The following is a 23,419-nucleotide window of genomic DNA, read 5'->3' as shown; positions in this document are numbered from 1 at the left end:
CTCCATTTCTGGGCAGCAGAGATTTTAACCCAGAGTAACATGTCAATGAGCTAAGCACTGGTAATCCACCTCATTTGCTTTTGCTGCACCTCTTTAAATCTCTGAGTGGCAATTAAATGGAAAGGATAGTTTGAACTCCCTCCTTCTGTCTTTCCTCTGCATCTGTCAACCCTCTTTTTAAACTCCTCTGAGATTTGGGGTCGTAGTTCAGGGGTTATTTTATATTTTGGTTTGAAAGCAAAAACGTAATCGTTCCAGCTGCACAGCATCCAAGAGGGAATAATTGCATGAAACACTGACAAATTGTCAACAAAAAAACAAACAAATCAGAACTAGCATAAGACAAATACTCCAACAGAAATATTTTGTATTGTTTTTTAATTACACAAATTAATTTTTGTGTTCTAAACTAACACTATTAAACATGGTTTAATTCCTGACAGCAATAAAGCAGTGAAACATTTAGCATGAAGAAAGAGAAACTTTATGTTTTCTTCTTGGGAGAGGGATATAGATCAGAAAAAAAGAAAGTTAGAGGAAATTAATTACCACTCTCTGCGACAATGTCAGTAAAGTTGGAAAGAAGGATAGTAGCGAGAAGGAGCCATCGGAGCTGAAATAAACACAGAGAAAAACCAGGAGGATAAGACGAGATAGAGGGAAGATGGATGGGTGAGCTGGGTGATGGATGACAGACCACACCGTCAGCAATGTTCGTAATTAGACCACCGAGTCTGCTTGTGTTTACGAGCGTCTGAGGATGTGCTGCAGAGGGAGAATAAATGGAAGGGAAAAAAGAGATGCTTTATATCTCCCAGTTGTTTAAATAGTGAAAAGTGGTGCTTTAAAGAGGGAGAGCAGTCAATCCTCATGAGTGTGTTCGGCAGAGAGCAAAAGAGCAGCAAGGTTATATGTTTCACTTCTGGGGATTTATCTGTTTAATCCTCCGATGGATATCTCCTTCCCAATCTCTGCTCGGTTGGTTAATAGTGTGTATTTAAGTCAGGTAAGATTGAAAAACAACAGAAATCAATTATTTCCAGCAGCCTTCCTAAACCGCTCTCCCCACATTCTCAGTGTTTTGTTCCCCCTTTTTGCTCTGATTAGAGATGAAACATTCATTAAATCAAGAGCCGGAGCAAGTGACCTAACCCTGATCTACAAGTCTAATGGTGTTTCTGAATCTCATTAGGCTTTCCTCCATGTGTTAGCGTGTGTAAACCCTGCTATGCATGTTAAGGCTAGCATGTCGGGCTGGTATCTCATTAGAGGTAGAAATGTAGCCGTACGTGTAACAAGCCTCCTGTACGCAATCATGTTTTCCTAAATTGTTGCATTTAAAGTGTGATTAAACAATAATTATTCAAGCCCTGCAAACCTTAATGCAGAAACAGACGTGCTCAGATGCATTTACATTTCTTTTTTACATGCAAATGACATTTCAAATAAGGAAAACTAACAAGCAGGGTTGCATGTGGCAGAATGGTAGTGCCTCTGTGATGGAGGCTATTAGTCGTCGATGCAGCTGTTCAGGGTTCGACTTCTGACCTCAGGACCTTTGCTGCATGTCTTCCCCCATTCCATTTCTGCCACTTTTCTGTCCAAAATCCTGCTAATAAAGGCTGGTAGTGCCACTTCATCTATAGCAAATCTGTTAGTGAGCACTAACTCAGTTCAATTTAAAAGTACTTTATTTATCCAAAGGGAAATTAAATGTAACTCATTTCATCGAAGTATCTTCAAAGAGTTATTGTAGAGGATGACGTTCCAGTAGCAGTCAGTCTTGCAACAAATCTAAAAAGGCCTCTGACTGAACACTGTTGCTGCATGAGAGAATCATGGCTGTCACAACATATTAAGAGCTAAATTAATGTGCTGAAAATGTTAATGACAAAAATCCCAATGATACTGAAGTTACAGAAAACGGCAAGTGTTTGCTATAACATTAGAGTAATTGCTCATGAATGTCTGTATTTTTAATTGTTATTTTGTATTTTAAACACTTCATGTTTACACTATTGTTAATCTCTGGAGTGATTTGAATAAAAGTACTTTCTAAACGTCATCTGAATAAAGTATCTTAACCTACATATGTTAAACAACTAGATTGTTTCTGTTCTGTTTTGACTTTAATGTATTGATTTTAATTTGCACCTTTTTGTTCTTTTATTTTGTTGTTAGTTCCCTTTGGTTATTTTGTGCATAAAGACTCCTGTTTGCTAGTCTTTAATGTTTGTTTTTTATACAATAATTTGTCCTAAAACATTTTTTTCATCTGCTGTGAGGCTCTTTAATAAATATTTAAACATGTCAGTTTAGCAGAGTGTGGTAAAGTTGTAAGCAGAAATGTAAGACAAAAAATAAAATCACCCATTTACGCATCATCCACCATAAAAAGTCCTACTTCTAGATTCTTTCATTTTTATGTTTCCAGCAGCATTAGAAAGCTGATCGAAGCAGCTAACTCATTCAGACAATCTCTATTTATGCTGCCTGCTCAGCAGCAAATTAAAGATAAAGTTAAAGAATTGGCTGGTGAACAAATTAAATATTTAGATGTCACAGTCTCAGATTATTCCAATGTGATATATTTTGCAGAGTGTTATTTCTAGAAGCACCTGCAGGTGAAATGCATTTAGCTCTGACCACCCACAACTCTAAAAGTCCAATATATACACATTTCCAGCTGTATTTGTTTTGCCCATTATCCATGAAGCTTTTACTTTTGCTTGTGAAATGGAGGATAATCAGATTACTTGCTTTATATAAGAGGTAGTGTTCTTCCTCTCAGCCCACACTCTCCTTGAAGAATACACAGTAATGCTTTCTTTTAAATGTGAATTAGGACAAGTGCTTCATCCTCATAACCATTAGCTATTTTAACATTAGCTTCTTTGTCTTTAGTAATGACGCTAATGCTGTACAAGAAGAGGAAGCTTATGTTCACTCAGAGATAAGTACTGGTGATAAGGATAATGGACTGTGTTCGGGATAGTGATGGGAATCCTGGTGAAAGCTTCTCGCAAACTTTAGCAAATTCCATGATGTTATCTTTGTTTCGGTAATTAAAGGTTCAAAGCTGCTTCAAGGTGTTAGGTTAGAAAACAAAATCCCAAGCTTTGAACATCTTTCCAAAGACTGTTCAATCCATCATCTTAAATAGAGATGCTACAACAAAACTGCAAGACAGAAGACTGCAAGAGTATTAGTTGTGCATTCCACAAACTGAATGCAAAAGTGGCAGAAGACAGCCATTGTTGAAAGAAAGCCATAAGACGTACAGTTTGCTTCACAAGAACACTTTGAAAAAAAAGTTTTCTGGTCAGACGAAATCAAAATTAAACAATGTGGCCAATGTACAAAATGCCAAATGGTGTGCAACTAAAACTACCCGTAAACACAACACCCACATCTCGAAACATGGTGAAAGTGGGAACGCTTTTCTCCAGCAAGAACATGGAAGCTGGTTGGAGCTGAAGGAAGATGAATTTACTTAGCATATTTAGCAGGGAGAAAACCTGCTAGAGGCTGCAGAAGACTTGTGATTGGGCAAAGAGGCTCACCTTCCAGCAAAACTACCCCAAACATACAGCAATTGTTACAAAGCTTGGTTTAGATCAAAATTATATAAATGTTTTAGAATGCCCAAGATTTAAGATTTTGTTCACAAGCTATTAAATGAATGGTAGGTTTTACAACTGTAGCAAAATGTAGCATTTCCATCAACATTTTTTGAAGCATTACATTGGAAAAGTTTCCAAAATTCAAAATAAGTTTCTCAATTTCACAAAAACATTCTTACATCAGCTTGAGGTGGTGTGTCTTACAAGAGGTACAAAACTCTGAAAATTTTCAAAGTTCAAGCCTCCAGCTTAGAGGGGACCCCTCTGCACTTTTTAAACTAGTTTGCAACCTCTATATCTTATTATATCAGCATCTTACAAAATTACTACTCACGTAGGTTGGTTGATTTGTTCCAAACCAATGGATGGAAATATGCATAACTGGCATTGTCGTTTCTGCAATATTTTAAAAGTTTGCTCAAAATTTGCAAAGCAATTGGATGATTTGATTTGCAAGGATTTAATAAAAATGCATGGCACACCTTTGAAGTCAATGACAGTGATGCAATCTGCTGTTTTTTTTTAACAGAAACTACTTTGAATAACTCGTTGAGCATACTGTAATGAGAGACATTATTGTGAATCATTTCTATATAAATAAACTAAATTGAATTGAATTAAAATTCAGGTTTTTAGTCTCATAAACCGTTGAAAACCATGCATCATTTTCCTAGGACGCCACCATTATGTTCTTAGTCTGTGATATGAAACCCCAGTAAAAGTGACTGAAATTTATGGAACATTCAGGTGTATAAATGCAACAAAAACATGGCTCTAGGCAATATAAAAGTATATTTTGTGAAGATTTTAAAGGAGCATGAGGTTCTTAAAAGGACTTGCACTATTATGCATTCTTGTGCCTGTACGTTGACTTTATTCGACACTGAGGCCAAACCCCGAATCGGTGCAAACTTCAAAATGTGCTTTAACATAAAAGATGTGCCGTCTGTGGAATTTCCCACTGACATCAACATTTCCCCCCCACAATGACGCTGACAGCATCCACTATGTCCGCTCTTGTCAGCATGTCTGTGTAAATATTAATGATGAATGGCGCATTGATGCCGTTTGAGATGATGACAAATAGGACATTGATCATCTGGTCTGAAACAAGGGCCCTCGCCACACCAGCGGCTGTGTGACCTAATTGCTTCAGAGTTACTTCTGTTAAAGTGATGCGGTCGCAGTGAGCATTAATTCAGACAGACGGCTGAAAAGGACGTGAAGATGAGGGAAGAAAAAGCTCTTTCATCTGGCTGTCAAAGGAGAGGCAGAACAAGATATCATTCAGCGAGAGTTGAACAAGGGGACCTACTTACAGATAATGCAAAGCTTTATCTGATTACTTAAAGGTAGCATAATGCTCCAAGAGGTTTGATTTTTATTTATTTTCTGAACAAATCTCTGCAAGGTTTATTCGAGAATCTCTCTCTTATTACATTCAAATCCTTCAAAAAATTGCATTTTGTTTAGCTTTGAAAATGTAAATTTAGGTTTAAAAAGATATTTTAATTTTGCAAGCATACATTTTTCCAGCTGGAAGTGATTGGTGTAGCCAAGTCCTGAATTAATAATCTGTGGAGGGGCTCAAGATTATGGTGAGCTCATTATCAAAATAAACCATTAAAAAAAATAAACCATTAAATTACCACATAAAAAGCTGCTTAGCAAACATAAGAGGAATATTGTCGCAATGTACTTCTCAAAATTTAGTTTGTCTGATGGCCATAAAGTGACATTGAGTCTTTTTTTTTATTGAGTAGATTGTGCAGAAACTAACATGAAGAATGCAGCTACTGATAGATTACAATCCTGGTTCTTTTAACAAGCAATATTGTATATACAACTCTGGTAAAAACTTAAGGGACCACTTTACTAAACATCATAGAAAACTTTCTAGTTATTCCACCAAATATTGATTTCTTGAGTTAAAAAATTAGTAATGTTTTTTTCTAAATTAATATGAGCTTGTTTTCTTTACATTATTTGAGATCTGAAAGCACTCCGTCTTTTTTCTTTGTTATTTTGATCGTTTCGCATGTTTTGCAAATAAATACAAATTTTTTGCTTGGAATTTCGGAGACATGTCATCAGTAGTTTATAGAATAAAAGAACAATGTTCAATTTACTCAAACATTTACCTATAAAGAGTAAAATCAGAGAAACTGATCTTTTTAAGAGGTCTCTTAATTTTAACGCTGCATAGACATATTTATTTCTTCTTGAGTTTTTGATGCTTTACTGGTGATAATGAATAATTGTGAGAACTACAACACAGAAACACGTAGCAAATTTGTTCTGAATATTGAAAATGTTGGGTTTTATTATCGTACTGTTTCTCTCTCAAAGCTAGAAGAAAATAGGCATCAGCAACATTCTGACCACTCCTGAATTATAGAGACGTTTTACATATGAATACTTTCACACATGATTTCTAAGTTGCTTTTTTGCTCTTAAAGGAAACTCTAAAATGAAATGGCGAAATGAACTAGTTTAGCTTAGTTCAAACAATCTAGGAAAAAATGAATTTCAGGGCAGAAAAGGACACGGAGACTAAGTGAGGACAGCAGCTGTCTGCTTTCTTTGAAGCACTTGGAAAAAGAAGATAGAAGTATGCTTGATATCAGAAAGCCACATGAAAGAGGAGTGAGTTACACAGAGGGATCAGAGAGCGGTGAAAATTACAGAAAATATCAGCCACACAGAGGCATGGAAGGTATTTTAATTTAACAGAGGAAATTAATCAATTCTGTTTTAATAAAACCAGCAGATGTCTACAAACTACCTAGAAGAATCAACGAAAGATCACTGTGGATTGTATGTTAGTATTTGAGATGTTGATATAAATAAAACAAGGGGCTCAGCACAACTAAAAGAGAAGTTAAACAGAAACATTTGGACAAAGTGAGTTTCAACAATAATTCAAGTGCGGGCTGAAAACACTTGGCCTGCACTTGGCCAAGTGTACATTTGGCCTGCAAGTACAAAAGTACTTCTTCCCTTTTGTACTTGCAAAGGGAAGTACAAAAATGTGAAAGATGTGACATCGTCTAATATGTCCCCTTAACATTGATTAATTTCTTATTGCAGTAGCTAATTGTCAAAGTAAATTTGATTTTAATTTAAGAAACAATTTATCCTCCATTTTGGGCTGCTTTGGGTTGTTCTATTACATAAAATACCAATACATTATGTTAAATGTTGGTGTTGGAAAATGTGGGGAAAAAAATAAAAGCAGAGTGAATACCTTTAAATAACACTGCAGCATCCAAATAGAAGTAGGAACCTAGCTTAACGCCCAGCCTACTAATATTTTCGTTTTGTAGACAAATGATGACAAAAAAGATTTTTTAATTTTCCTTCAGTTTTCCAAAACAATAAACCTCACGATACTTCAGATTTGTACATTTCTTGACATTTTGCCTCATAAATCTTAAAACCAAAAGACTATTTACATGAGCATGAAGAAGACAGGCTCACGTAAATAGAGAATAGTAGACAGACACTAAAGCTACACCTTCTGGATGTTTTATAGCTGTCAGTCTGTGAGAAACATTTGAGTTTCTCTCTATACCAACCATCTGTCCCATCCCCAGTGTAAAGCAGGAACCAAATCGAAGCTGTTTCCTTTGCCAGCTGAACTACGATTGACACCTCACCATGTGTCAGACAGCCTCTTTCTTATCTCCTTAGCTATATTCTAGATCCCTAATGTATATTTCCTTGTGTGCCAAGCAGAAAATGTAAAAGACAAAACAGACTGACGGACAGCTGAGGCGTTGACACAGGTGAGAAGAGGACATGTGGATGTTCGTCATGATGCAGAGCAACCAGCCAGTTTCAGTGACAGGCTGAAATCTGGTGCAAACAGAGACGCTGCTCTCCATCTGTGTGACCACCTGCTGTTCTGTTAATGCAGAGGTGTGAACAGCCTGACCTCGGCACTGACCGAATGTGAACGGAACAAATAATTTAATTACTGTTGGTCAGAAAAAAAACCCTTGTTCTCCCTGATTTCTAGCCAAGCATACAGTAAGTTTGCGTGTGTGTGTATAAGCAGGTCTGGGTAGGGATTTGGCTCTGTGCAACCACACACTGAGCCGACCTAGCTCACTGTGATAGAAAATTAACCAAATGAGAATGAGAAGACAATCCGAGGCAAATGTCTGCCGGTGTGTGGCTGCAACAGCAGATGAAAGGGAAGCGGCTGGTTGAAAAGTGGAATTATGATTTAACACGGAGCTGGAAAAAAGAACGCCGTTAATCAGCACCACCCAGGATGAGGATTCACTCAAGATGAAATAAAAAGGTTCAAGTTTAGGAGCGGATTCAGCAAAGTCCCTTAAACCTGTTGGAACGCATTAACCGTGACAACACATGATGACGCAAGTAATGATGTAAATATTTATTCATCAAATAGTTGGAACAAGCGTTAGCAAAGTTGACAAATGAAAAGTGCTTTTGATGGTGCAAGTGGATTTCCTGTTAAAAGAGCCTAAAAATGCAACAGTAGTTCTCTCAATGTTTTATGATGACACCTATGCCAAAGGGCTTGTAGCTCAGTGGAGGAGTACAAGCTTTGCATGTATGTCCTGCTTTAATCCCCAGCATCTACTGTCACCAAAAGTCTCACTTAATTTCTATCGATATATATTGGAGCCTAAAACCTTCGCTCAGCCATATTTAATAGATGTCAACAATGAGCAAAGAAAATCCCAAATTTAGAAATTTTAAAGTGTTACAACAAACACATGGTAGGTGATACTGTTTCAGTGTTTCTTCCTTTATCCTACTCCAAAGCATTATGATGTGGCAACATTGCAATGTTTAACACACACCACAATACCAGCATTTTTTTCAGTTAAGTTTAAAGGCTAGAAGAACATTTTCCACACTTGGGTTGTTAGATGCACTTCCAGTTGGGCTGCAGTTCCCACTAAAAACATCTTGTATTATCTTGTACTGCGGGGATTATGATTGTTATTATATGTGTAAAGGTTGTTTATTGTTGTGGTTTCTTGATTTTTTTTCTCTTTTCGTGGGTTTAGAGGCAGACTGTTAGGCTATTGACTCTGTTTCTTTCACTCCTCTGATGCAATCTCAGTCTTTCCCTTTAAATCTTTTCTCCATCTTTCTTCCTTTCTTTGCTACTTTATTTTTCATCTTTGTGTTCATTAATTCTAAATCAAAACATACCAATTTCTAATAAAGTTCAGGACATGTGACACTATTGCTCAGTTAAATCTGGGCAGAATTTGAGTGGTAGACATTGGCTAATCAAGATAGGAAGTGTCCAGGGCACCAGGAAAAGCTGAACTTTCTTGAAATTGGGGGATAGTCTTGGTTAGGGCACCTCTTCAATGTTGAATGGGTGCCTGGCAGACAGGAGTGATGGTCCCAATGTCAAAACATGAGACCAAAGCTGCTTAAAGCCTCTTAAATTGTTTTGATCATGTGATGATTTCATAAGTAATTAATGCAAAACATGAAGAGTGAATAAGGAGAAGAGGATAAAGAGCAAGACCCAATTCAGGCAGACTGTAGCTGAAAAGATTTTCACAAATAACAAAAGTGAAGAATCATTTCATCCAAATTTAGAAAAACTGATAAGGCGTTCTTTGTGCTTATCTAACTCAGCACAAAGAACGCCTTATCATCTAACATCTATCCTTCACTAAAGAGAGAAGGCAAAGCTCAGATGAACCATCTTGACCTGCTGAGTTTTCTGGGTTGTTAGTTTCAACGGGGGATGTAGCTCAGTGGTAGAGCGCTTGCTTTGCATGTATGAGGTCCTGGGTTCAATCCCCAGCATCTCCAAAATTTTAACTTATAAAAACTCACATACTTTTAAATATGCAGCTTTATAAAAAATAACTGAGACCACGTAAAATGATATCTAAAGTTTCTCTGATTTCACTCTTTACAGGTATATGTTTGAGTAAAATGAACATTGTGATATACTGGAATGAAATGGGTTGATTTGTTGTGAATTAGGATAAAACTGGATTCTTCAGAGTTGGATATAACTGATTGTATCTGCCAAAGTGCCAGGAGATAACACTCCTCAGTTCATTAAAATCGTATTGAATAGTCCACAGTAGCCCATTCACACATCAGTACTTGACATTCATGAGCTGACAAGCTAAAGTCTATCATGGATATTTGCATCCACGTATTTGACTCCTTCAGATGATGTACGAATAATGTCTGGCAGGGTGCAAATTATGCTGACAATCAATGGGGGGTCAGAAGGAAGGATACACTCATCTAAAAAACGTGGGAGTAAATCTTCCTAAGACAGATCTGTATTTCAGTAAACTGAAGTATTACAAACAAAATAATCTTTTGGTTGTTATGTTGTCTAAATCTACTAAATCAATTCCTAATAGGGCTTCAGAAAATAGATTTATATTAGCTTAGTTTATTAGAAATGTTTTTCTTGGCTTTCATACAAAGGAAACTATGTTCAACATCCACTGACGTGGTAAATTCCTAACTCTTTACCATTGTTTGAACCAGATCCTACGAATCTTATAAAAAACAATTAGCATTAATCTTCAGAGATTTTACAAAGTGCGGTTAGGGAAAACGAGAGGTCATATGAAAATATACACATCTATTAATCTATCTGGGATTAGCTGATTGGTGAGCAATGTTAGAAAGGCTAGATGTTTCACAAATGTGTCTGACAACAGAACAGCATGTTTGGATTTGGTGTAGTCCTAAAACAAAGATTGCTCCCAGCGTATTTTCAACTAATCAGCATAAAACAAGTGAAAGTTGGTCTATCTTCTGAAATTGTGCATTTTTATTCAGTGGATGTAAATACCTGGTTTCAACTATAGATAAGGTTCTATTGGAATCAGGTTTTTTCCCTCATTTTGATGGTTAGTTTAAACGTAAATAGACCTTTTTCACAATGTGATTGGCCAATCTGCTTTGTTTTAACAAGCAATTGAACAAGTGTGCCAAGTAAAATGGAGTGACTGCATATTTTTCTAATATTTATGAAACAACCACATTAATAACTTGTCACTTGTAATTTATTTTAAACATCAAGGACAATGAGTCAATGCTTTCCAGTTAGAGACTGACAAAGTGACTTTGGATTAAAGGGAGTTTAATTTGAAATAAAGTCTACAACTAGATAATAAAATGAATCGCAATAAGTCTAGGTTAAAGCATCATAAATATGGGGTAATACAAGAGAGATAAAACAGATGAAATGATAGAGGAAATTAGATATTTTTATCACAAAATAAAAGAGAGTAGGGGGAGTCATAATGGCAAAGAACTATCCTGAAAAGACCCGCAAAACAGGAGGAGGTGGAGGAGAAAGTAATTAGACAGCTGGAGAGGAGAGAGGGAATCTGCCGTGGCTTGATGGAGAATTGCGTACGCTGTGAAGTGGAGTTTGATTGAAGAAAAAATGAAAATCATGAGAGAAAATTGCATTGGCTCAGACCACACACTCATACGGCACTTTGACATCGCAGCACAGAGAGACAGAGAAGGGAAAATGTGCAGCACAGAGAGACAGAGAAGGGAAAATGTGCAGCACAGAGAGACAGAGAAGGGAAAATGTGCAGCACAGAGAGACAGAGAAGGGAAAATGTGCAAAAAGAGATAGTCATGAGTCATGTATGGAGGACACACATATGACGGGACGAAACGGGACGAAAAATATGCTATGCGTCAATGCTACGGCTTGATAGGAGTGAAAATGAGAGAAAAAGGATGAAAGAGGGAGATGGAAAGGAAGGAGAGAGGATTAGAGGTGATATAATGTGAAAACAATCCGCTTCTATGGAGGGACACATCCAGGAATCGCCTAAAGAGTGCTGGCTTAAAATTTATCCAAGACTGCTTCTTCTTAATGCTAAGAGGTGTTAGGCAAAGCTTTCAAAGAAACACTATAAGTCCCCATGTTAATTGCTATAATAAAGTAGACACATTAGTGATTACCACAGCTTTCATAAAAGATTTTTTTTATCTTCATTTTAAATACAGTGCCACATTCCTTAGGATTAGCAATCCAGACAAACTGCAGACCTAAATTACAAATTTTCTTTGGTAAAAGAGATTTCATAATAATTTATTAATCATTTCCCCTAAGTTTACATAATTTAATTGAGGGAAATATGATCAGAAAATGAAACTAAGGAAAACCTGTTTATAAAAAAGATGGAATGTCTTAATGGAATAATTAAAACAAGACAAATGTTACTTTTTTGAAGTCATTATAAGGCCACCTCAGTTGTGATTGTGCTATAGAAATTCTAGTTTTGTATAATGTGACACTAAAAGTCCGGTTTAGGTTACATTGCGTTGAAGTTGGTGCTCCTTGTGGGATGTTACAGAAAATGGTTGTGAAACTCCATGAGAAAAAGAATAAAGACTGCAATGTTGTTGTTTGATATATGAAACCAGGGGAAATTTCTATAACTCATAGAAAACAAAGGTTTTTACCATTGTTTGTTAAATGTGTTTACTCTCCAACCTGTTACAAAAAATTATGCCATTCTCTTGATATGTGAACAAGTCTAGACCAGAAGAACTATAAAGTGTTGTTCCTTGTTTGTCTTGCACATTCAAATCTGTTTTCACATTTTGTCACATTGCAAAAACAAGGTTTAATGTATTTACTGAGACTTTATGTGGTTTATAATGAAGTGAAAAGGAAATGATACGTGGTATGACTATTCAAAATCTAAAAAATGTGGTCTGCAATTGTATTTAACTTCAAATACTCTGATGCATCTAATCAAAACCCAGTTTTCTTTTAAATCATAAATGCCATAATTCATCTGTCAGAACAAAAACACTTTGTGATCAATCAAATTACTAGTTTACAGCACAGAGAGCCTGCTTTGCTTGGATGACATCCTGGGTTTAATCCCCAGCTAAGCTTCACGTTAAACATGTTTAAGAAATAGAGTACTGGATGAGCACAAACAAAAAAAAACAACCCTTAAAAATAGTAATCTGGTGCAAGCAGGCAGATTGAAAACAATATTCTCACTTTCTTCTCTGATTATTGCCGCCTACTGGCAGAGATAGGTATTCGGAAGTGATGATTGAGGTTTCTTCAGGAGGGGATGTAGCTCAGTGGTAGAGCGCATGCTTCGCATGTATGAGGTCCTGGGTTCAATCCCCAGCATCTCCAACTTGCTGGTGTGAAAGTTGAAGTTTAGCTGCAGCTGTTAATTCACTTCACAACATGGATCTTCTGCTTATTTTAACCACAAATCTAAATTTAAATGAAGTTTATTCTGAACATGAATCTCGGATGAAACAGTTAAGAGTCGCAGTGTTGAAGTTTTTATAAATGTTGTGACATACATTTGATAAACTCCAGCTCACTAATGTTGAAAGATCAAACAAAATTAGGAAAAGGAGCAATTCATATGGATTAAATGTCATTTATAAATACAGCTGGTGTTTACTTTAGAGTTTACAAACACTATAAATATTAAAAGCCTTAACAGCAGGGAATGTTTTAAAAAAATTAATCTTATTCTGACTGTGGAAGTAATGACTCTACGTTTTTTATTGCTGTTCCCAGAATTGAGATGTTTAATGCTGTTTGGAAATGACACTGCTGCTACTCTTCAAATGAAGCTCAGCATTATCTGTGTAGCAGCAGGAAGCTGGAGCTGAGAAGAGATGATGGGTATGAGCCAGAAGTGAACATTTCTGAGCCGTTCTCTTCAAGTTCCTGTTGTCTTAGTGCTGACTGTTTACCTTCCAGCTAAACCAAACAAGTTTATTCATGTGAGACTGATGGATGCATTGATGGAGAGCTGATCCCACGAAAAATACACAATGTAAAGATAACCCGTTTTGGAGGCTGCGTAAATAGACCAAAGAATGTGCTTTTGAATTTGGATTAGGCATATGCATCTGTGGGCTAAATGTAAATGAAGCTGTTATAAAAATTAAATGTATCTGACAGAGTGCTGATTTGAAAAAGCTGTTTTGAATAAGCATTTTTTTCCAAATACAGTATGAGGAGGAGGAAGCAAGAGTTAGTTAGCCAGATGAAATGGCTGAATCTCAGAACAACAATAAATTAGGCTTACAATTTATTTTTGTTTCTGCTTTACTGTCACAACCAAATGTTTCAGATCATCAAACAAATTATGATATGTGGCAAATATAACCTAAGCAAATACAAACGATCATTATCCGGAATTAAAAGAACTGCACAAAACAGTTCTTTGACTCTCTTTAAACAAAACTACTGACCCCTACACATAATAACTGGTTGTTGAAAACAATCACCAAACATGGAGAAACAACATTCAATTTCACTGCCTCTCTAATCTGACACAAACTTCCAGAAAACTGTGAAGCTGTTGAAACGCTGAGTTCCTTTATTGCCTCAAATTTTCTGTAGCTGACATGTGCCATACAAACAAACATGCTGTATAATCATTTGGCATATCAAGTGTCTGGTGGCAGATTTTGCCAGGAAACAAGATGAACTTTCACTGGCTGTCAGAGTTCATAGCCTTATGGCTGACCAGTGTGCTTTTGCAGAAGCTATCAATTCGACTGAAGCTACAATTAAAATATTGACAGGAAAAACAAAAACACAATGCATCAGATCTCTAACTAAATTTCTGTCTGCTCTGGAGAAAAACAAACCAACAATGATCTATGGAGCAAATCAGACTATTGGTGATTTTGGATAATTGTTGAGACCAAAAATCTGCTTCACCAAGAAAATTCAGCCTGGAATGAAACTCATTAATCATTTAAGCTTGCCCCTGTTCCCAAGGCCACAGTGCTCTCTGGAGACAATCCGACAAAAGAAATTTATCACTGTTGTTGCCCCGGAAAGTGTTCCTGTCAGTGTGACGGCGTTGCTGTGGATGTCCTACAGCCCTGACAATGACTCGTGCAAAGATTCGTAACATCAACAATGGACCGCGGTTGATCGTTTTTTAGTCTGCAGTCAGGAATGTAGCCCTTCAAGGGTAAGACTTGCAACATTTTTTTCATGCAGGATTTATCCATTTTATGCTCTGCATTCCATCTCAAATTAAAACTCATATTGTATAATTAAGATTTACTGGCAATTTAAATAAATGTCACATGTTTTATCTTCTAAAAGATTCACCACACATTTTTAAAATGCCTTTTCTTTCCAGTTGGCATCTTTCTTGGTTTGAATGTGACAATTCAGATTTCTATTGAAAAGAAAAAGCTAATTACAAATTTCCCAAAACTGTCATTATGCTTCTAATTTTCATGTTAAAAGTAATAAATTAATCTTATAAGTTTAGACCAGTATTTTTATTTTTGAACAGTCACTTGGTGAAAAATTTGGAGTTGATATTTTTTTGTACCTTAACAACAGTCAAGAAAGAATATTTCCAATAAAGAAATATATGTATAAATTTATGTAAGTAGATGTGGTTTCAAACAAAATCCCAGCACCACTCCAGAAAAAATGCCTGTAAACTCCACTAAACCCAGAGTCCATCTCCTTTTTCCACTTCAGTTATTTCAAAAAAAAAAAATATTTATCTGACTGAGAAAAACAACTCAGCAATTCTAATGTAAATATTCTGATACAATAAATAGAAATGTGTGTTTATTTAAGTCGCAGGAGATTTGTGATGTTGGTTTTGCTTCGACTCTCTTGTGCTGTTGATGCTCCCAAACAACACAGTGTCCAGTGACAGCAACAGAAAGGTTTAATGGTTAGAAGGGGGACAAAGGAATACTGATTTCTTTCAGATGTTATGTAAAAAGCAGAGAAGGAGATAGCAATTTTTACAGCGTTACGTAACTGATCGAACTGTGTCAGGCAGGAAAAACATCACAACATCAGTAGTGTGATGGTTTTCATTACATAAACTTTGGGGCAAAACAAACTTCCAGTAAGCTCAATGATTTCCTCATCTCATGATGCACTCAATTCAAAATTCTTTTACTTTTCCTTCCCTTCAAACTATTTCCAAGTCAGTAAAGCAGAACAGAAGGGTGATGATTATGTGAAACAACTGGCAAATAATTGGATGGTAAGAATATCCCACCAACTGTGATAATATCAGTTATGCTGAAACTGTAAAAACATTAGTAATGCCACGTTATGAATGGGTTGAAACAAAAGTGCGTGTGAATGGAAGGGATTTAGATACATTTACAGCTAGCAGCACCAGCACTCGTCTTGCCCATTTTCAAGTATTATCAGTTGAAAATCCTTTATGCGTTTTTACCTTCAGTCATTGTGGCTTCAGGTGAGTGGGAGTCCAGGCTCCAGTCATTCGCTCCAACAATCTGAACAACCAGAAGCCGCCTGAGTGGCACCAGGTCAGCTTCTTTCAGGCCGCTCTCCAACTGATGAATCAGGCCGCGCCCCGGCTGGCTGGTCACCACAGTAATCTGAGAAAACATGGAGACGGACCGCTTATTTAGAAACAATTCAAACTAGATATGTGGTGAAAACATTAAAACAAAAAAAGAAACTCCAAATATAATTTTTTCCTTCTATTTAAAAAAACAAAACTTAATACATTTTACATTTAAATGCTGTAGTACCTGTGCCATACCAAAAGGTAGTGAGTTAAAATGAATTCTACTCGATACGAAAGTAACAAATGTGAACTTCTGAAATTAAAGAAGAAAACAAAGAAAACTCTAAAACAGCTTCATGCTTATTATTCCATTCCTAAAAAGGAAAAGTTTTTTGTTTTTATATCAGAAAGTGAGAAATAGGTCATCAGTCTTTTTATACAAAACGAGTAAATATCAGGTTTCACCAAAATCATGTGTGGATAAAAACTTTTATTGTATTAGTAGATTAGCAACAGGCGTGCTCATGGATAGGGTTATTATGCCTCTGTGCCTGGTAATAGGAGCTATTCATATCGGCTGATGTTGGGAACAGAACGTCCCAGTGTGTCATCCACAAACCACTGCGTCTGGAGTCTGTAAACCATTAAAGTTTAACAAGCACAGATGGGACTGGTTCATCTTTCAACTGACTTTTAACTCCAAATTTAACAACCTGGAATTTTGGTAATTTATAAGATAATTTATCTATACAAACATCATCACAATCAAAAGCTTGAGTTAACTGAAATAAGCTTCTAATGTTTTATTTGTGCAGTGTGTTACAGGGCTTAATGAATGATTATAATTTCACTCTATACTTAGAATGGTTTTGGCCGTTTACACGTCTGCAAATGTCTGAAAATCAGCCAGTGTCTCTTATATTCTGCTGACTGACTGACCCGTCCAATAGGTCACATCTGTATGTGAGCAGATAACAACAGTCATCCCACTGCTGCCCAAATAGTCACTTTCTTGCTATTTTCAGAACCTTTTTAGACAAGAAAAATCAGATTGTCAATCTTTTTAAAGGTTGGTGATCAGCCAAAAAAACTACAATCAGTGCACCACTTGCAATTTTTACAGTGAAACTATGCACGATATGGAAATGTGATTTGTATTGAAAGTGTTACAGGCTCAAATTGCAACAGTGGGGATGTAGCTCAGTGGTAGAGCGCATGCTTCGCATGTATGAGGTCCTGGGTTCAATCCCCAGCATCTCCAACTCCTTTTCCTCAGAGGTGTGTGTGTCTGTAGTTATACGGCATCTTGAAGCATAAATCATGACCTGCAGAATTGGAATTGGACTGAATAATAAAAATCTGAAACAAAATATAGTTTAATTCAAGACAATGAAAATCTATCTACAAGTCTGCCAAAACAAAATTGAGGAAAGGGAAATGACCTCCTTTTCGAAATTTTGTGGGATAAAATCAGTTTCACTTCTAGTCCTTTTCAAAAAAGGGTAAGAAAAAACAGCATGATGTTAAACAGGAGCAAAATTCTTTTCAGATAAAGCAAAACCTTCAGGACCTTCAGGAAAAAGCCGATAGTTCCAGCTCTAAAAATTAAGTTCAACAAAGTTTCTTTTTATGATTTTTCTCACTCGGTTTTTTTTGTTTGTTGAACTTGTGACTTTTCTAAAAGTATGATTCATTGACTGGTTTTCCTCCGCTGATCTGAGAAATTAAAGCCAGCCAGCAGTACACTCAGAGTTCAATAAATCCACTGCAAAAACTTTGCTAGACACCTGGCTTTTTCCAGAAAGTCTCTAGTTCAGAGGAAAAAAAGACTAAGACAGCCTTTATGTACCTCCACAGATGCGTTGCTGCAGGCCTGGTTGCCTGTGCTGGCGTGTTTGACGTACTGCTTAAACTGCTGCAGACTGTCCAACACCGTCTGTCGCAGCAGATCGCCTCCTTTGGCTGCACTTTTAATGCAACTTTCACCTGGAATAGACCTCAGCTCCTCGACGCAGGAATGTAGCCTGGCTAAATTTCCACGAACCTGCTGTAAAGAGAAAACAGCCAGACTGAATGAGAATGGAGAGACAGGCATTAAAACATGCTTTTGTGACGTTCGCTAACCACAAATGGAAGCAGACACTCCTGCTGCCTGCTGATGGCGTAGAGGCTGAGTAGGGGTATCCTGCAGGGTCCATCCAGGCTGCAGGCCAGCGACAGGAAGTTATCCAGGGCATCACAAAGCACAGCGCAAGTGTCTGACCAACCGGGGGGCAATGCCTCCACAATCAGGACCCTTGCTGCTTGACGGGGAAACGAGGAGGACCAAAAGACAAAACTCCCTGTACTGGAAGAACTGGGTTGCCTCTTCCTGTTGTCCATGGGCTCCTGGAAAACAATGTACACAACACACCAAAAATGTGACAAAAATATAATAATATATAATATTAACCAGACTGCAAATGTTATGCATTTAACAAGAGCAAAACATGAATTAAATTAGTTGGAGATTTTAAACGGCATAAAGAATAACAGAAATATAATTATTTTTTGTCCAAAGCATGGTTAAATTTATTGCAATAGTTGACAGAGAGTAGTTATGTATTCAAGTTTCACGTTTGTTTCATCATGTTGCCTTAAATTTGTCCCTGAGTCTCTATGGCAACATTTGCTTGTTAGAGTTTAAACATGAACAAACAAATTCAGACTAAGCTGAATAAGTGGCCAGGTGAGGCAAGCTGGGATAAACACTGGATGAAGAATATCTCAAGGTAGTTTACTTTTTGTTGCCAGGCTATGTCATCATCAGTTAAGAACATGACCAACAAAACACTTCAGCGATCAAGCTGAAAATAACTGACAGATAATATTCTCCACAAAGACTGAGCTCCCACAATCTGTCTTCAACTGAATTTCTGTAACAAACTGAACCACCCATGACGACCACATCAAACATCTTTCACCCTCACACCTTCCACTTGCGTCATCTTTTTTTTTTTTTTTACTCTTCTGTGAAGAAAAAGTAATCAGACTCAGTCCAGCAGAGATGTATGGTCTCTGCAGGTGTGTTTGTATAAGGCAGATGTTGGTTGAAGTGGCTTTTTTTTAAAAATTGGTATTATTGCAGGCTGGGAAATGGTAATAAAATTTCACAGTAGAGGACAATAAATACATGTATGCTTTCTTATTTTATACTTTAAATAGGCATGCTAAAATCGCTCAGTCTGTGGCTGGGACTTTTTGGCCCAATTACTCGATTCATGATTGCATTAATGGCATCATCATTGCCCCAAAAACAGGTTTTTATTTGCTGTTGCTAGCTGCAGTTTCAGATTTTGTCATTTGAGGTCTGATAAACCCGGTTTTAACTGACTGACAAATGCAAGTGTATTTAAACCCAAATATTCTGTTATGTGATGTTTATTATTAATGTTACCTGAAGTTGACATCAGACTGGACTTAAATAAGGCTTATGCTTAACTAATGCATACAAAATTTGGTTTCCATCAAAAATTGGAATTTATATTTGTCTTGATTTCATAATTTAAAAATAAGGCGATATAAATGCCTCCATTTTTCCAAGGCAGAATATTTGCTGTTGCTGCTTTTAAGGTACTATGTCAATAATATGTGTAGTAGCTGGACAATAGTTACCTTTTGGCTGATTAAAATCTCTACTTTAAAACAAACACAACTAACAAAGAAAGAAATAATTTATTAATTTTAATATCTAGAAAACTTTTAAAGAGTAAAGACTTTGGTGTTTTCAGGTAACTTTAAACTGGTTTTTGTGTTAACTGAAGAAATTAAATATTTTAGTCTACTTTCAGACCAAATTATTTAGTTTTTCTATTGTCCCTAGTATATACAGCTACTTTCTACACTATACGAAGAATTTCTATCAAAATAAAGCACCAAAAAGAAAAACAAAACAATGGCAATGCCTACAATTAAAATGTACAAACACTTAGCAGCTATATGTTGTTATCAAAATCAGGTTTGACAGTTATTGGCTTAGCTATTTTCTTTCTCTCGCTTTAGCTTTAACTGTTAATTATCTTATAAAATGAAGAACTGGTAAATGAGCTCCAGCTAAGCACCTTATATATGGAAAGCACCAAAAACAAGTGTTAGCAACTAAGTCGGAAAGTTTTAACTGCTATCTTGAACCTAAAATCTGCTTAGATAGCATGCTAACATTTGCTAGCGCTAACGGTATGCTAATTAGCTTCACCAGCTAGCATCCGGTTGTAATTTATTTCAAAAACTCTTTACCTCTCATTTGGTTCTCTCTGCAACAGTATTAAACTTACATTTACGTTATGTCCCGTTCTTTACATCTGAAATATAATGCTTTAAAAAGTAGAAAAAAAAATATTTAGAGAATTATGAGAGTAGGGGTCACTTAGGCACCAAACTTTTCAAACATTTACCATAAACAATATCCAGCAGAAAACATTGAATGAGTTAGTATCTGCAATATTTATGTCTTTCTATCGATATCTCTCAATAAAAACAGAATTGCAAAGTTTAATCAAATATAAGCACCTTATATATGGAAGGGCTACATGTAAATAAAAATTTTACATGTATTTTATTTACATGTAAAAATAAAAACGAAACAATTCGGTACAAAGGATTGGTAACTTTTATTTTGATAAGAACTACAGATGTGGTAATATAAAAATTTCATGCTGAAGAACGATTTAATAAAATTGATTGATTTGTTTGAAAAGGAGGGAACTTGAGGGCATATTTAATTTTATTTTATTTTATTTTTACGTTTTTCTAAAACAAAAACTCAGAATGCCTTAATATAAGTAAGATGGGGAAAGGAATTTAGATAAAAAATACTCAGTGTTTCAATATTGGATGAAACAACATGCCTGTGCTATGAGTATATTGTTTGAATAGAGGTCAGCAATCACTGGATCCATATTACTGCCATCTAGTAGTAGGAACTATGGACATTTTTCCTAACTTTTCCCATTTGTCTTTAAATAGTATTTTAAATAATATGTTTTATTTTGCTATGAACAACTTAGCAATATCTAACTAACAGAATTAGTCTAACATTAAATACACATATACATTTAAAAAAATCCAAATAATTGTAAAGGCTTAAATTAAGCACTAAAGTGAGGGGATGTGTTTATTTCCCTTTAAATGGTTGAATCCATATTCAACCATTTAAAGGGAAATAAACACAGAATGTGGATTTATAGGTTGAACAACAGAGTTAAGTATGTGGGGCAGCCCCAAGAAAACCTTACCAAATCCTCTTTGCCAATGTCAAACAGTTTATTCTGCTATCCCACTCTTGCTTGGTGTCATTTATTGGGTTGGATCATTTTGGTTTGAAGAACCAGACATACTAGGTTCACCAAGTAGGTCACTCAAAAACAGGGCCCTGACTGGTGTTTGGAAGAACCATAAGCAACCACAACAGTCTGGCACTTTCTCATCATGCTTGTCACTAGCTTGGTTGCACACTGCTGTGGCTGCTATGGCTTCCCAAACCTCAATTAGTTTGTTTATGCTCTTCTCTGTGATGTGAACAGCTCACCCTGCCTGATCCCACAAGGACTTACGGTGGTTGAGGTTTGCAAGCAGGACGTTGTGTCTGATCATTGCACCTCTCCACAATAACACTAATTCCAGTCAAGATAAGACTTGGCTTTCCAGAAAGAGAGATTTCAACCCCCTTCATCAAACTGCCTCCACCAGAAGCTGTCTGGCATTCACAGAGAGGATTTGGCAAGTCTATCCATGGGTGCAACCTACATAGTCAACACTGTTGCTCAGCCCACAAATGTGGCACCATTTAAGAGGAGATAAAGACACTTTCTTACTGCTTAATTACAATAAAGGGGAAAAAAAGATACACATTTCTTTACTATTAATGCCAAGTGTAGTTGTTAGATCATTGTTTCAGATAGCTTAATGAGACACTGTGAGCCTAATTCATTGGATGAGATGTTGACTTCTGTGGGGCTTGAGATTTAACTCCCAGTCTATTGCATCCAGAAGTTTTGGAGGCTGTCACCCCATCAAAAAAGTTCAGACCAAAAACAGACATGTTGATTTGCAAATAAAAATAATTTCTGACGCTTTTTAGAGCAAGGCAATGTGAGGGGAAAAAATACTTTTGAGTCTTATTCTATCCCACATTCATCTGTTTGGCTTCTTTCATCTTTTCAGATGAATGGAGGGAAAAGATCAATGAGAGGCCAGTCACTGCAGCAGACTAAGAGAGCAATATGAAAATCTGCTCCTGATAGTCGACCTACTTGACTGAAGTGCTTTCTATTCCTCACGGCAGCTGAATATGTGTGAGAGATAGAAACCTTACAATCTGCTTGCAGAATCACAACCTAATCAGTGTCAGTGAGGAAAAACTCAACTTTGCTGATGAATATGAATGGGTATCAAGGGATTTTGTAATTGAAGTGCTGCATGGTCACAAACCCTCTGCACGCAGTTTATGCTTTGTTGGGGTTAATAAAGTTGTCATGAAGAAATGTGGAACATAAACATCTGTTTTTGGGAGATAACTCTCTGCACCTGGCAGAAACCATTTCCCGATGTTCCTTTTTACCCACTGGTGCTGATTTGTAAGCCTTGTACATTTCTACGTGAGGGCGTGTGTGTGTGTGTGTGTGTGTGTGTGTGGCTTCTCAAAGGCACTGGCAGTTCTCCATAATGGACCCCTCTCTTGATTTCTTCTTTTTCCTCATCAGAAGTCCTCATCATGCCTCTGCCTCTCACAGGTTTCCTCTTTCTTTCATTCACCCACCTCTCTCAGAACCTTCCTGTCAGACCACAATTCTCTATTTTTATCTCTAACGTGTATATCAGGCACATGATTCTTGGCAGGATACGCGGTCCTTACTCTTTGGATTTCCACCGAAACGAATGGGGAACATTCAGTCTCAAATCCAAGGCCTCTGTAAAAAGGATTAAGTGCTGCAATATGACTGGAGCTTAATCATTCTTACACACCGACACACTTTTGCAAACTCACACTCAAATAATGAAATGCATTTGTGGATGTGCTTTCTAATTTAGTTGTGACAAACACATACTTCTGGGTCAAAGGGAGCTTTACAACAGTGAGCTAATCCGCCGTTTCTCTCTGATTGACTCTGGGGAATTGGTGGAAACTTTGCTCTGTAGTTTGAGTGATTATTTTGCACACTAGTTGGTTTTTTCCACTCCATCTTCTAGAGTTCCAGGAGTCTTTTCAATATTAGTTCTGGTTAACTTATAAAAATGTAAGAGATTCAGAGGAAAATAATTTCAAGTCAAGTCTGTTTTTTTTTCTTTTTCCAAAGTTTTGGTTCAGTTCCTTCGGATTTGAAAACGGGCAAGAAATGAGAAAATCCCCAAGTTTATCCAGATAGTTTTGACTAAAGAAGACCAGCAAGAAGCTGATTAAAGACAGAAATGTAGTTTTGCAACTTTTTATACAATTGTCTTACAGCTCAT

General features: G+C 36.6%; 1 protein-coding gene and 3 non-coding genes across 6 annotated transcripts in view; 3 read left to right on the top strand and 1 right to left on the bottom strand.

Moving 5' to 3' along the window:
* The window catches only part of m1ap (meiosis 1 associated protein), a 33,625-nt gene extending 13,243 nt beyond the window's left edge, over positions 1 to 20,382 (bottom strand). For 2 of the 3 annotated variants that reach the window (XM_055051183.1, XM_055051181.1), the window contains exons 1-4: positions 20,245 to 20,382; positions 18,056 to 18,319; positions 17,781 to 17,978; positions 15,854 to 16,019 (exon numbers count right to left, since the gene is read on the bottom strand). In XM_055051183.1, the coding sequence (XP_054907158.1) occupies positions 15,854 to 16,019; positions 17,781 to 17,978; positions 18,056 to 18,313 (622 nt within the window). In that variant the 5' untranslated portion in view covers positions 18,314 to 18,319; positions 20,245 to 20,382. The remainder of the gene's footprint in view (positions 1 to 15,853; positions 16,020 to 17,780; positions 17,979 to 18,055; positions 18,320 to 20,244) is intronic. The other variant, XM_055051182.1, reaches the window with a different exon arrangement.
* On the top strand, positions 9,369 to 9,440 carry trnaa-ugc (transfer RNA alanine (anticodon UGC)). Its single transcript has one exon. It is a non-coding gene; the product is annotated as a tRNA-Ala (tRNA).
* Positions 12,718 to 12,789, top strand: trnaa-cgc (transfer RNA alanine (anticodon CGC)). The gene has a single exon. It is a non-coding gene; the product is annotated as a tRNA-Ala (tRNA).
* Positions 17,121 to 17,192, top strand: trnaa-cgc (transfer RNA alanine (anticodon CGC)). The gene has a single exon. It is a non-coding gene; the product is annotated as a tRNA-Ala (tRNA).
* Positions 20,383 to 23,419: the final 3,037 nt, after the last annotated feature.

The sequence above is a fragment of the Poeciliopsis prolifica genome, unplaced genomic scaffold, assembly GCF_027474105.1.
Source record: "Poeciliopsis prolifica strain line A6 unplaced genomic scaffold, Auburn_PproV2 SCAFFOLD032, whole genome shotgun sequence".
In the NCBI taxonomy this organism is placed as follows: Eukaryota; Metazoa; Chordata; class Actinopteri; order Cyprinodontiformes; family Poeciliidae; genus Poeciliopsis; species Poeciliopsis prolifica.
The sequence above is the reverse complement of the archived record's forward strand: the minus strand, read 5'-3'. Positions and strand labels throughout refer to the sequence as shown.